At 43.9% G+C, this 14402-nt stretch overlaps 1 protein-coding gene and 1 long non-coding RNA gene across 4 annotated transcripts in view; one reads left to right on the forward strand and one right to left on the reverse strand.

Moving 5' to 3' along the window:
* Positions 1-3082: 3082 nt before the first annotated feature.
* LOC129526041 (uncharacterized) lies at positions 3083-5218 on the reverse strand. Its single transcript, XR_008670624.2, has 3 exons — positions 5111-5218; positions 3957-4055; positions 3083-3523 (listed from the first exon to the last, which is right to left on the reverse strand). It is a non-coding gene; the product is annotated as an uncharacterized lncRNA (long non-coding RNA).
* A 1614-nt stretch (positions 5219-6832) lies between these two features.
* Positions 6833-14402, forward strand: part of LOC134756527 (uncharacterized) — a 194756-nt gene continuing 187186 nt past the window's right edge. Inside the window, exons 1-3 of one of the 3 annotated variants that reach the window (XR_010129267.1) lie at positions 6833-7072; positions 9966-10099; positions 10730-10847. Coding sequence is in view for 1 of the 3 variants with exons in the window: in XM_063693728.1 (XP_063549798.1) it covers positions 7026-7072; positions 9966-10099; positions 10737-10847 (292 nt within the window). In the remaining 2 variants the exon portion in view is untranslated. The remainder of the gene's footprint in view (positions 7073-9965; positions 10100-10729; positions 10848-14402) is intronic. The other 2 variants (XM_063693728.1, XR_010129266.1) reach the window with 2 other exon arrangements.

The raw sequence follows: 14402 nt of genomic DNA on the forward strand, positions 1-14402 counted from the left end.
TTACACTCCACTGCTGATATTCCTACCTTTGAAACAAAAGATCAGTTCCTTAAAACTTATGTATTTGGTCTATCTTCTACTTTCTCTCCTCTTAAAACTAAAGGTCTATTAGCACAGGCACCACTCTTGGAATTCCCAGTGCATCAAACTCAGCCTGGGGATCACATCCTCATCAAGAGCTAGAAAGAGGAGAAGCTTGAGCCAGCCTGGAAAGGTCCTTACTTAGTGCTCCTAACTACTGAAACCACAGTCCACACAGCAGAGAGGGTGGACTCAGCATATCCGAGTCAAGAAAGTGCCACCCCCTCCAGAGTCATGGGCCATAGTCCCAGGGGAAAACCCTACCAAACTAAAGCTAAGAAGAATTTAACTCTTTCATCTATTCTATTACTCTTTCTTCTTTCCTCACTCTATCGATGACCATCTATAGTTATTAACATAAAGAAGACAATTTTGCCTCAAACTATTGCATTTGATGCTTGCCTTGTTATACTCTGTGGGGACTTGTCAAGTCAAAGACAGCTCTCTACTTCAGAAAAGTACCTCTGTCCCTCCTTGCTCTCCTCAGACTGGGTATTAGTGAATTGAGACCATTTAATCTGGGGAGATTTTGATAAAGACCCCAGTGCCAACTAGGAGTCTTGCCTCCCTGATGTAGAGCTTTTATGACGTAGTTGGTCTGATGTTCTGTGGATCACCAAACAGCAAGGATGGACTGCCCCAGTTTGTAATTTCTTAAAATCATACATTCATTTTACCAAAGGGACAGCCCCCACTGTCAGCTAAACCAGTACAATCCTATACAGTTTATTATCTCAAGCCCCCAAAGTTCTTCCCCTTTTCTAAGCTGGTTCCCTTCTTTAAGCCAGTTTTATGGTATGGGGGCTGAGGTTTCAGGGACAGACCCTATTGGATTCTTTGAAATGTGTTTCTTTGATCCCCTGCCACCTGCACCTTCCTCTAAGCCTCCTTCCAAAACCTCTCACAACTGAACCATTGTTCCTCCTCCATCTAACAAGGCCAAGATAGTGATGGTAGAAGTTAAAGACTTAAAACTTTGGCAATTGAGACAGGATACCAAGATGCAAATGCCTGGTTGGAATGGATCAAATATTCCAACCGCACATTAAACAAAAGCAATTGTTACGCTTGTGCACTTCACAGGCCAGAGGCCCAGATTGTCCCCTTTCCACTAGGGTGGTCCTCCAGTCGACCGGGGGTGGGCTGCCTGGTAGCTCTTTTCCAGGATTCTACAGCCTAGGGTAAAAATTCGTGCCAGGCTGTCTCTCTGCTATATCCTGAAGTCTGACACCCTGTGGGTCAGCCCCTGAGGACCATCCAGCTTCTGTATCCCAACACCAAGTTCACTTTGTATCTCTCACGACAGGGAAGAAACTTAGCGTTCCTTGGGGACCTGAGGGGATGCAGTGAGCTTAAGAATTTTCAAGAGCTTATCAATCAGCCCTTGTTCACCCCCAAGCAGATGTGTGGTGGTATTGTGGTGGACCTTTACTGGACACTCTGCTGAATAACTGGAGCGGCAACTTGTACTTTAGTCCAATGGGCTATCCCTTTCACCCTGGCATTTCATCAACCACAGGAAGGAAAAATAAGACATCGTAAAGCTAGAGAAGCCCCTTATGGGTCTTTTGACTCTCACGTCAATTTAGACACAACTGGAGTCCCACAGGGGATACCAGATCAATTTAAAGCCCGAAATCAAATAGCTGCAGGATTTGAGTCAATATTTTGGTGGTAACAAAAATTTAGATTGGATAAACTACATCTATTACAACCAACAGCAATTAACTACACTAGAGTTGCTGTTAAAAGAATAGCTGAGCAATTAGGGGCTACTAGCCAGATGGCTTGGGAAAATAGGATAGCCTTAGACATGACATTAGCAGAAAGAGGAAGAGTTTGCATCATGATTAAAACTCAATGTTGCAACTTCATCCCAGACACCACCACCCCTAATGGAAGTATAACAAAGGCATTGCAAGGTCTGACTGCTCTATCCAATGAGGTAGCCAGCAACTCAGGGGTAAATGACCCATTTACAGGATTGCTAGAAAAGTGGTTCAGTAAATGGAAAGGAATAATAGCCTCAATTCTTACCTCCCTCGCAGCCATAATAGGTATACTTATTTTTGTCGGGTGCTGTGTCATACCACGCATCCATGGGTTGCTGCAGAGGCTCGTAGAAACAGCACTTACTAAAACGTCCCTTAACTATCCTCCACCTTATCCAGAGAAGCTTCTTTTGGAAAATCAAGCAGAACGACTAAGCCAAGACATGTTAGACAAGTTTGGAGAGAAAGAGCTGTAAGGAAATGCAAGAGGAGGGGCTGTTAGATATGAGTTCTAAATTTCTCTTCAAAAGAATGTCAGTATGTTCAATTCTTTGCGTTCCACTTTTAAATTTAACTTCCTTGTGAAGCAACCTTTTTCAATTACCGCCCGTCTCCACCCTGGCTCACTCTGGGTTACCAGCCCCCGTCTCCACTCTGGCTCATTCCAGGTTACCTGCTCATTCTCCACCCTCATTCCTGTTACCTGCTTATTCTCCATCCTGACTCATTCCGATTTCCTTCTCTGCCATAACCATTTTTCCCACCAAACCACTCACCCCACCACTCTTTAAATTAGCCAATCAGAATTAGTTTATCCTGTGCAGTCTAACCCTAGCCAATAGGGGTACGATACAGCAGAAGGGGCTATGTGTGTCAGGAATAAGAACCCCTTCCACTCCCTTGTCCAAGTGTGCACTCACCACTGCTCCATCTGTGAGAGTACACCCTTCTCTAGAAGTAAATTGCCTTGCGGAGGATTAAAAAGAAAATTTAATATTCGAGTGCTATTTCTTTTGCGGCACCAAAACTTTATTTATAACATTATGACTGCCATTAGCACCACAGATTTGTAGGAGGGCTACTACTGTGTGACACTTCCAGGCTGGAAGTAGGAATGTTATCTGGAGGCATTGCCCAGATTCTCCAGTGAACTTAATTGGATTTGAAGCTGGAGGAAGACTGCCAGCATTTAGCTTCTCCCAGCATTCAGAGGGGGAAGGATGGGTTAAAGAGAGCTCCATGTGATAGCCCTGGAGATGGGCTGCTTGAATTGCTTTTCAAGGCAAGCCTTGGCATTCAGCTGTAGGATGGCAGGTAGCTGCAGTGCCTTTGGGATCCATCGCAGCAATTGTCACTGTGGTCTCCCCAAGCAAATCCAGCTGATGACTGAGCACAGTAGGGGTAGTAGTGCCTGGCCATTTCTGCCCAATGCAGCATAGCTTTGAGCAGTCTTTAGAGCACATCACTGGGGCTTCAGACCTTATATCTGCATCATGACCTGAGGCTCTCCTTGTCTGCTTCCTCTCCTTTAATCCTACATAGGCTTCACCCAACATCCAGAGAAAGTGTCCACTCCCTAACAGCTGGGTCCTCCAGTAAGCAGTTGCTAGCACAAATCAATGTACTTCCCAGGGAGAAATTGGGGTGGTAGGGTGCAGTACACAAGGGATCTGTGTATGCACAAGTGTGTATAAAAGGTTTCAGATGCAACACCAGTTGTAGCCTTATGCCAAGCAGCCCTCCATCCCATTGATTTCATGCCCCATGTCCCCCCCCCCCACCTCCCACATCAGGCAGGGCAAGCCTGCTCAGGTAGCCACATCTTCCCAGGGGGCTCAACCCCAGCCCCTCCTGAGGAATCTTTGAAGTGTAATTGCTGTCCCAGGATGTGCTGGTGAAGAAGAATATATCAAGATGCTAAATGCTAGCATTCTTCCTTCAGCTCCAGAGCCAAAACTAATACAAACACCCCATCCCCCCAGGTATTACTCTAATTCCATCAACAGGCTGACAAGGCCTGACCTCATCATGGGACCCCTCTGACTTATGGCCTTACCAACAGAGGCAGTGTCTTGAGACCTGAGCTAGATACCTGGTACCTACCTGGGAGGACAGTGGTTCAAGAGATGAGCAGCCACCCCAGACCTGCAGCTGGAAGTGCCATGGTCATCCTCAGGGAAGAGCCTTAAGCTGAGGGATTTGCTGGGTGGAAGGAAGAGAACAGAGTCAAGCTGTTTAGGGTAGACACATTACTTCTTGCATTGCCCTTTTCCCAAGTTAGCTGACTTGGGAAGAGGAAAAATCAATTCCAAATTGTTAGTAGCATGAAATGGAGGTAGTATGAGGTCCTGTCCCCTGTGCTACTCAGCTGACAAGCTCTGCTTTTTATTTTAGCAATATCATGAGAAGATTGAGCAGAGTTCCCACTAGGAAAAATGATAGGATCTTTAGCTTTACAGTAAATCATATATATAGAGGAAAGTATAGATTAGTATAGAACATGATGAATTTCAAAGTGAACCCTCAAGTACAGCCATAATTACACAAGTCACCCTATGTTGATTCGTTTAAGATCTGCTTTCCAGAAGCCTGTCCCATAAGCTTTCCTCCTACATGCAGAGAAATCTCACCTGGTACATCTATTCTTTTATGAGGTTTTAAACTACCTGACAGGGGATGAACCCAGCACATGGAGCCAGAGCTGGCTGCAACCCAGGGTCCTTTGGATTAGTAGATGATGATTGCTAACTAGATTGAAGGGTAATCGTGTCCTCACTTCCATGTTTCATTTCCATCACATGTGCTATTGATGCCAGACAGTTTGCTCTCAACTATGGATCTAAATAAATCCAGGTTCAAATCCCATCTCTGCCTCTATTTTAAAACAAGTGCTAGGCCCATTTTAAAGTTAAACTGAGCTTAACAGCTACATCTATTCTCTACAAGTCTTTGAGGTATGCTTGGTCGCAGTGCTGGATAGAAAGCAAAGAGACCACGTGGGTACCCTGTGCATTCCCATCATTGGGTCTGCTCTGGGACCTAGATGGAAGTTACCAGATGCTCTCGGGATCCACTAGTGGGGATCTTTCCACTCAAGGAAGTGGAACTAGTGAGGGAAGGAAGTATACAAGGGTATAAATATCACATAAAGTCCCACAGAGGGTAACTGGCTCAATTCCACAGCAGAGCCCTGGAGACAACATACATCTCTTCAGTTGGCCTTGTGGGTGTGAGGGAGCTGGAGTATTCATACCTACCCCTGCATCCTTCAGTTGTTAGTTAAAAAGCACCTGATTCTCCATGTGTGCAGTCAAGGCAGCCTGAGGCCCATCCTTCAACGATAGAGCACTGGCTGCTAAGAGGCAAAGTGTCGGGAGCCAGTGGCTGTGAAAATGGCAAAGAACCCAAGGGATGTAGACAGAATCCCTGGGCATCTTCTGTATCCACAAAGAACAAGCTCTAGGATAGGAGATACTTCCAAGATGCTAATTTCTGTTAATGAACCAGCTGTCCCAGAATTGAGTTCAGATCCCTGCACCTTCATCGTTTTAAACCATAGTTTCGCCTGCTTGCATGCAGCTTTCTTTAATTGTACAGAGAACCAGTCGGAGAACTACGTTCCAGTGAGAACTGAGAAAAACCAGGAATATTCTCACTGCATTGAGAATATCACACTTAATTTTTGATCTCTTGTCCACAAGGGGCTTTAATGTAGTAGTGGGGACAGGAGGTATAGAGTCGATGTCAGTCACAGCAGCAGAACAGAAAAGAACTTAATCAGGAAGAGGCCCCAGGAGGAGAGTATCAATGATGGCAGCAATGGTGGTGAGATCGGATAGGACAACTGTATCAGGCACAATGTGGAGGGAATCTCCTTATGACTAAGGCAGGAAGACCACAGTAAAAATAGAGGCTCTAAGTATGCAGGGGCCACCCTAGTGCAGGGGATTCCAATGGTAGGGAGGATCATATACATTTCTGATACCAGAAAGGGTCAATCTTCCTCTCTATAGTTGAACACAGGCCAAAAATAGGCTGACAGCAGGATCTCTGAGTGGGTGTGCTGATTATTTGGTTTGCCTCCAGAGATCTAGCCTATCATTTTTCACTCTGTCCTGTGCTCAGAGAGGATCACCTGTTTGTCTTCACCTAGAAGACAGGGCAAGAGAGTGAGTAGATGTAGTCAATGAGAGGCACCAGCAGGTGACGGAAAGACAAGTGGAGGGAGGGTAGTCAGTTGCCTTCTCCCCAGCCAGGGGCCACTTCCCTTTATGACTTCGGCTTCCATGATAACAGCTCAGTCAGGCCGAGGAGCACTGGTTACTTCTCTGTCCTCTCAGCTCTGGGAGAGTTGGGGTGGTCATGAAGCCCTGAGACAGTAGAGGGACATGCCAACTTCTTGTTAGTTCCCTCAACCCTGGCCCATGCCTATGGGTAATCAGAGATGGATTCTATCTCCAGTTAGGATCCTGATAGTGGTATTTGTGTGGGGGATTCCATGCAAATGGTGTGTGGACAGAAGGTGAGTTGACTATGAGAAGGTCAGCTCACAGGCCAGTAGACTTCCTGATGCACAGCACACACCATTGCATGAAGTAACTGGGACTCAAGCTTCCTTATTCCAACTCAATCAGGATATGAGAGTGTTGGTACATGGTGACAGCGTTCAGGAATCAGATCCAAGGAGAGAAAGATAGCTTCATGTATCGAAGTGGAGATGTCCTTGTAAGAAATGACATCTTTGGAGGGTCAGCCCTTCCCTGAGAACTTCTTCACTCTGTCCTGTGTTCAGAGAGGATCACCTGCTTGTCTTCACCTGGAAGACAGGACAAGAGAGCAAGTAGATGTAGTCAATGAGAGGCACCAGCAGGTGATAGAAAGTGGAGGAGGTTGGGTAGTCCGTCGCCTTCTCCCCAGCCAGGGACCACTTTTCTTTATGACTTCAGCTTCCATGACAACAGCTCAGTCAGGAGGATTCCAGAAGCCTGTTACCAGAAGCACTGGTTGCTTCCCCCATCCTCTCAGCTCTGGGAAGGGTGGGGTGGTCATGAAGTCCTGAGAGAGCAGAGGGACACACCAACTTCTCTTGTTGGTTCCCTCAACCCTGCCCATACCTATGGGTAATCAGAGATGGATTCAGTCTCCAGTTAGGATCCTCATCAAGGTATTTGTATGGGGGATTCCATGCAGATGGTGTATAGAGAGAAGATAGACACAAGGTGAGTTGACTGTTATGAGAAGGTCAGCTCACAGGCCAGTAGACTTCCTGATGAAGGGCAGAACATCATTGCATGAAGTAACTGGGACTCAGAGCTTCCTTCTTCCCACTTGATCAGGATATAAGAGCTTCGGTCCACAAGGACAGTGTTCAGGAATCAGATCCAAGGAGAGAAAGACAACTTCATGTATCAGATTGAAGTGGATATGTCCTTGTAAGAAATGACATGTTTAGAGGGTAGGCCCTTCCCTGAGAACTTCTTCACCATGTCCTGTGCTCAGAGAGGATCATCTGTTTGTCTTCATCTGGAAGACAGGGCAAGAGAGTGAGTAGATGTAGTCAATGAGAGGCACCAGCAGCTGATGGAGGGAAAAGTGAAGGGAGGTCAGTTGCCTTCTCCCCTAGCCAGGGGCCACTTCCCTTTATGACTTCGGCTTCCATGATAACAGCTCAGTCAGGCCCAGGAGCACTGGTTACTTCTCCTGTTCTCTCAGCTCTGAGAGGGACTTGGTGGTCATGAAGTCCTGAGAGAGCAGAGGGACACTTCTCTTATTGGTTCCCTCAACCCTGCCCATACCTATGGGTAATCAGAGATGGATTCAGTCTCCAGTTAGGATCCTCATCAAGGTATTTGTATGGGGGATTCCATGCAGATGGTGTATAGAGAGAAGATAGACACAAGATGAGTTGACTATTATAAGAAGGTCAGCTCACAGGCCAGTAGACTTCCTGATGAAGGACAGAACACCATTGCATGAAGTAACTGGGACTCAAAGCTTCCTTCTTCCTACTTGATCAGGATATAAGAGCTTTGGTCCACAAGGACAGGTTCAGGAATCAGATCCAAAGAAAGAAAGACAACTTCATGTATCAGAGTGAAGTGGAGATGTCCTTATGAGAAATGACATTGTTAGAAGTTATCAGGGAAGGGCAGAACCTCCCCAGTGAGGGCTCACATTCATGCCCCTTTGGCAAAACCAAGTTGACCACACTTATCCCAGTAATCTATCCTGGAAAGGCCTTTGGGCAGAGATAGAGAGAATTTTGCTTAGAAAGGTACTTTCAGACCCACTGAGGGCCATTCCAGAGCCCCACAGGACAGGACAGAAGACAGCCCAGGTTTTCATAGAGGGGACTGAGCTCACTCAGGTGAAGGATCCCACTACTAGGAACTTGGTTGTATAGTCTCAGGAGTATCTCGGTAGAATTCCACTGCATCACATAGGGATGACCAGAACTTGAAGTCCCTATACCTAAGGTTTTTATTTCTGTTCCTTCTGTCTCTATGAGGACCCAGGAACCAAGAATTATTTAAGCAGGGTCTAGTTCCCTATTTCTAGAGAATTATACTACCCTCACAAAAACTTCTGAGACTGCAGAATTTTAAATAGTGACTGTTTAACATTTATTGTCAACTAAACCCACTCTCATTAGCAAGGGCCAAGAAATTGCCACTGAAGAACACATTCAGTTTGATTCTTCTCACTAGCAGAAGAGGCTAGATAATGTCAAGCCTTTAAAATCCTTGAACTGCAGTCATGACTGCAGGTTTGAATACAATGCTTCTCTTATGCTCACTTGCAAGAGCATACAAAGTCTCAAGCCACCTAATTGCCAACAGAGGGAAGACAACATACCCTTCGACTCTTGTTCTATGGCTTCAGATGGTAGGACACATTTATCTACTTTGGGACCATTCCTTGACTTCAGATGTGGTTGAATCCTGGTCAATTTTCCCATTTGTTCTCTAGTGAACTCTCATTCCCCTTCAACTTGAAGGGCAGTGACTAAACATTCCACAGATGAAGCCCACTTTTACTTTGAAGTATGCTAGCATTTGCATTTACACCATCACTATTGGTAGTACTTTACTGTGGTATAGAAAGAAGTCATAATTCCTGCTGTACTGTCTATAGCACCTTTGTGTACTGTACACAGATACCTAATTAGTACATTAAATGTTATTTAGGAAAACAATGCTTGTTTTGTTTGAGTTCCTTTGATTGTCATGGGTTTTAAGAGGGTTTTAGTGATACATGGGGGAAACTGATTGGGGGTTTTAGGTTGGTTGGGATTGCATTATTTTCTCCATCTAAAACTTTGGATAGCAGGAGTCCATATCCCACTTTCAAGGATAAATTAGAAGAGATGCATGTAAATTTAAACACATTTGACATTTGCAGAAGCCATGATGGAACACATAATCTCATCTTCATTTTGATCTTAAGTATAGGTCAGAAGAAGATTATTCCAGCCCAAGAAACTTCTGTGGTCTAAAGGGTACACTAACAGGACTACTGGGGAGCTGTGGTCTTTATGGGGAGTGAAGATCATTTTGTTGGTTGCTCTTTGGGTGTTCAGCAATGAGAAGAATCAGACTTTTCAAAGGCTGGCCAGCAGAAGCTTGGCAAAGGCTCTTTAGGATTTCATGCTGCTGCCTGAGGGTGGAGGACATTGCTGATTAGTGTCAGAGCTAGCTCCCCACAAAAAGGATACCAAGTTTGGAAATGAGAATGTGGTTCCCTTGGCATCTTTAGTAAGTCTCTGGTAAATAAAAACTTGGTGAAATGGTCACTGACTGCAGTCCTGCACCATGATTTTCCTCTGGGGACTCAGTGGGCTTTATTGGCTCCTGTTTCATGCATAACGTAGGTGATGAAAGAGTCCAGGCCCAGCCTGGAAATCCTAAGATGCATAGGTCCACATCAAGGGGACACAGGTAACAGCAAAGCTGGCAGATTGCAACATTGACAGAGCCAGGTTTAGAGACGATAAACTTGTTCTTTGGAAACGAACTTAGAACTGGCTTCAGTACTGAACATGCCTAGAGGTATGAGTTCCTATGAATGAAGGGTAAGAATGTGACAAGTATGGTGGCCCATCTGTCCTTACAGGGATCTTCATAGCCAAGGACTGGATTTGAACAAGTCAGTCTCCAGCTATGTTTTAGAGACTGAGGACTGTGCCCGTCATCCCTTAGAGCTTCTCTCTGGGCCACTGGCTCGAAGGGCACATATCAGGGAAAAAGGTCAGTGTGATTCCCTTATTTCTTTGTGGAAAGACCTCAGTAGCCAAAGGTGTTTGCCCACGTTATTTGTCTGAACAAGATCTTCTCTAGGACAGCTAGGTCCACAGGACAGCACCAAGAGTTACTCTGCATGCTTATAGTACCTGCTTACGAACAGAAACAGAGGCAATATTCACATGAAAGCTCAAATGTGGATCTCTCCTACCATAGTCACGTCTTCACAAGCTGACAGCCCTCTCAATTCTGAGATTTGTTATTCAGTCTTTTCCCAATAGGATCTACAAAGCACCTCTTGACCATTTATCATGCATGGAACCAACATGTCAAATTCCTCAATAACTGATTCCCGCCTAGGATCACACTCATTGACTAGCTCCGCCAATTCTTACAGTTCATTCAGGCTCTGCTACAAGCATACAGCTTTGTTAGAAGTAGATTTCTTCTAGGAAATTTCATGCTACTGAGAGGTTGTGTGGCAGAGCCATGTTGCCCTTCTTCCAGCATGACTTGATAGCTAAGTTGAACACTATCCCAAGGAGATGCCTCCTTGACAACTTACACTACAAAGTGAATCATAACCCTGACCCTGGAGACTGCTATAACGGGCTCCTGTGAGAGTTCTATTTGCAGAACCCAGAATTCACAACGGAACATCAACATATCCAAAAGACAAGTTTCAATGAACAGATTCTCAGCAAAAGGACTCTAAGGATGCAGAGGAAGGGAAGTCGCCCTATCTGGGAAGGAGGTACGTAGAAGAGTGTTACTATAGCAGGACGCTCACTTGAACTTGGGTTGTGTGTGAGTTCCCACCACTCTCTGGTGAGAATGACTCATTGTGCCCAAGTCACTTGTGCAAACAATGTGGTATATGAACACCTTTTCTTGGAGTTCGGAATTTGAATATGTACTAAAGCAGAGGATGCCTATTTTGGCTAGACCTCAATTAAAATCTTAGGTGCTGAGTTTCTAACAGGCTTCCCTGGCAGAAGACACATCATGAGTTTTACTCATAGCTGGGAAGTTAAGCCTTGGTGACCGCACTGGGAGAAGGCACTCAAGCTTGTGTTTTCTTCCAGACCTTGCCCCAGTGCCTTTTCTCTTAGCTGATTGTGCTTTGGATCTTTCATTGTGTAAGTAATAGCCATCAGTACAGCCATGGCTGTACTGAGAGTCCTACTTGTGAATCGTTGACACTGGGTACAGTGGAGATCCCAACACAGTGGGTACCTAATTTTTGCCTGGAAACAGCATAATCTCAATTTCTAAAGGACTACATACGTTTTGGTAAGTATATATAATGTGTAACCAGGAAGGACTAAAGACCCTAGTATCTATTCCTAAAGATTTGCTATCCCTGTTTAAGGGTAAACATTTCTTCATATTCCTTGGTATGAGATGCCTCTCCCCATTCTTGCCAGCCTGGATTTTTTTTTTTTTTTCCTTGAGGTGGAGTTTTGCTCTTGTTGCCCAGACTGGAGTGCAATGGCGCAATCTCAGCTCACTGCAACCTCCGCCTCCTGGGTTCGAGCAATTCTCCTGCCCCAGCCTCCCTAGTAGCTGGGATTATAGGCATGCACCACCACGCCCGGATGATTTTTTGTATTTTTAGTAGAGATGGGGTTTCTCCATGTTGGTCAGGCTGGTCTCAAACTCCTCACCTCAGGTGATCCGCCTGCCTCGGCCTTCCAAAGTGCTGGGATTAAAGGTGTGAGCCACTGTGCCCAGCTGCCTGCATTTTTTTAAACCAGTGTGACAAATGTATCCAATGTTTTATATGAGAACATGCATTTCCTTATGTTTGCTATCCATTTGTGTTGTCTCAAAAATTTCTCATATTTGTACATTTTTCTTTTTCCCTTAATGCCACTAATAGGCCAAGTGTTCAGTTTGCTCTTTTATGTTTAAAAGGCAAGGTGCTTAACCAAAGACTAGCTTATTCTATTTAATATAGCATTTTTGTTACACTACCTAGTTCTGTTAGCTGCTCTAACCTCAGCTCTGGCATACTGGAAAAAGTTCTGCAGCTACAGCTTGTAAGCAGTAATGAAAGAGAATTGAGTATATCAACTCCAAATTTGAGTGTTAGAATTCTAAGTCATTGTTACTAAGAGCTGTACATTTACATAGATTATCTAGTCTAATTATTACTATCATTATGGAGCGGCTTCATGCCTGGTAATACTCCTTGCTCCAAGGTGTTTTGATACTGACACAGCCACTCCAGCTTTCTTCTGACCTGCGTTAGCATGGTGTATCTTCCCATCATTAACCATTTGTGTCTTTGGATAAAGACCCAAACATAAGCTGCCTACAAGAAACTTATTTTTATGAACTTTGATGATCCATGCACTTTAGTAGTGCTATTTGGGTCATATTTATCTCATGTTTAGATTTAAGTATGCCATCTATTTTTGTGTAATTTGTTTTCATTTTTTCTGCCAGCTTTTATTATCCTATCTCCTTTGTCTACTTTTTAGCTATAACTGTTTTGGTTGCTTTAGGGCTTACAGTATATGCTTAAACTTCCAGTCCACCTTGAATATGCCACTTCACATACAGGAAGCTATACTTCCTTCTCCCAGACTTTGTGCTATAGTCATTTCACTTCTACATGTTATAAACCCTGTGATACGTTGTTTAAACTGAGTTATCTTTAAAGTAAATTAAGTCTTGACCTACATATTTACTATTTCTGGGGATTTACTTGGCATTTTTTCCTCCTACCTGAATTTCTTTAGCATTTCTTATATCACAATAGAAGTCTGCTGATGATAAAAGATGGAAAGACAGAAGCTGAAATTGTTTTGCTTTTGTGTAAGATTCACTAGGAATAAGTATGTTGTCAGATTTTCTCAGTACCTTATGGTATACCTTAGTTAAGGGAATTTTAAAAGTATGATGTATAGCAGAATGAGAAACATTTCTTTAGAAGCAATTCAAGCCAGAAGACAGTGGGCAACATTTTAAATAAGATTGCTTAAAAACAAGCAACAATTCATCATGTTTTTTGAAGTTCACTGGGCTCCTGGGATCTGTGGGTTTATGGTTTTCATGAAGTTTGGAATATTTTGGCCATGTTTTTGTCCCTCCCCTGCACTTCAGGGACTCCAATTACAGCCACGTACCTGTGTTTCACTCCATGGACCGTGTATAAGATGGTGTTCCCATAAGATTAGTGGAGCTGAAAATTCCTGTTGCCTAGTGATGCCGTAGCTGTCATAATGTTGTAGTGCAATGTGTTACTCATGTTTGCAGCAATGCTGATGTAAACAAACCTAATAGACTGCCAGTCATCCGAAAGTATAGCATACAGTTATGTGCAATACATGAGACTTCAGTGATTGCTTACTGGTTTATCTACTATTTGAGTATTTCCCTCTACATATCAAGTTAACTAAGACAGACACAGGCAGGTCCTTCAGGAGGCATTCCAGAAGGATGCATTGTTATCATAGGAGATGACAGCCCCATCCATATTACTGCCTCTGAAGATCTTCTAGTGGGACAAGGTGTAGAGGTAGGGAACAGTGCTATTGGTGATCCTGACCCCGTGTAGGCCGAGGCTACTTTGTGTGCTGACATCTTAGCTTAACGAAGGTCTAAAGGGTAAATAGAAACAAGCTTATAGAATAAGGATAAAAACATTCTTGTATGTATGTAGAGTGTTTTAAGCTAAATATTACCAAAATTTCAGTTACAGTTAAGGAGTTTAAGTTAAAGATAATATGGTACTAAAGTTTTATAAAGTTAGTATAGCTTAAGTATATTATGTTTATGAAGGCTACAGTAGTGTACAGTATCATCCCAGGTCTTTACATTCACTGACTCACAGCAGCTTCCAGTCCTGCAGGCACCATTCATGGTAAGTGCCCTATACAAGTATACGTTATCCTTTACACCCTATTTTTACTATACTTTAAGATGAAAATAATGTTGTGTTACAGCTGCCTATGGTATTCAGTAATATGCCACGCAGGTTTGTAGCCTAGGAGCAGGCCATATCATATAGCCTGGGTATGAGTAAGCTATACCATCTAACTTCACATAAGTCACTAGTCTTGTCTTTTTTTTTGTACTTATTTATTCATAATTTCCACTTATTTTTATTTTTATTTTTTTATTATACTTTAAGTTTTAGGGTACATGTGCACAATGTGCAGGTTAGTTACATATGTATACATGTGACATGCTGGTGCGCTGCACCCACTAACTCGTCACCTAGCATTAGGTATATCTCCCAATGCTATCCCTCCCCCCTCCCCCCCCACCCCACAACAGTCCCCAGAGTGTGATGTTCCCC

This window comes from Gorilla gorilla, chromosome 10 (genome assembly GCF_029281585.2).
Source record: "Gorilla gorilla gorilla isolate KB3781 chromosome 10, NHGRI_mGorGor1-v2.1_pri, whole genome shotgun sequence".
Classification (NCBI taxonomy): Eukaryota; Metazoa; Chordata; class Mammalia; order Primates; family Hominidae; genus Gorilla; species Gorilla gorilla.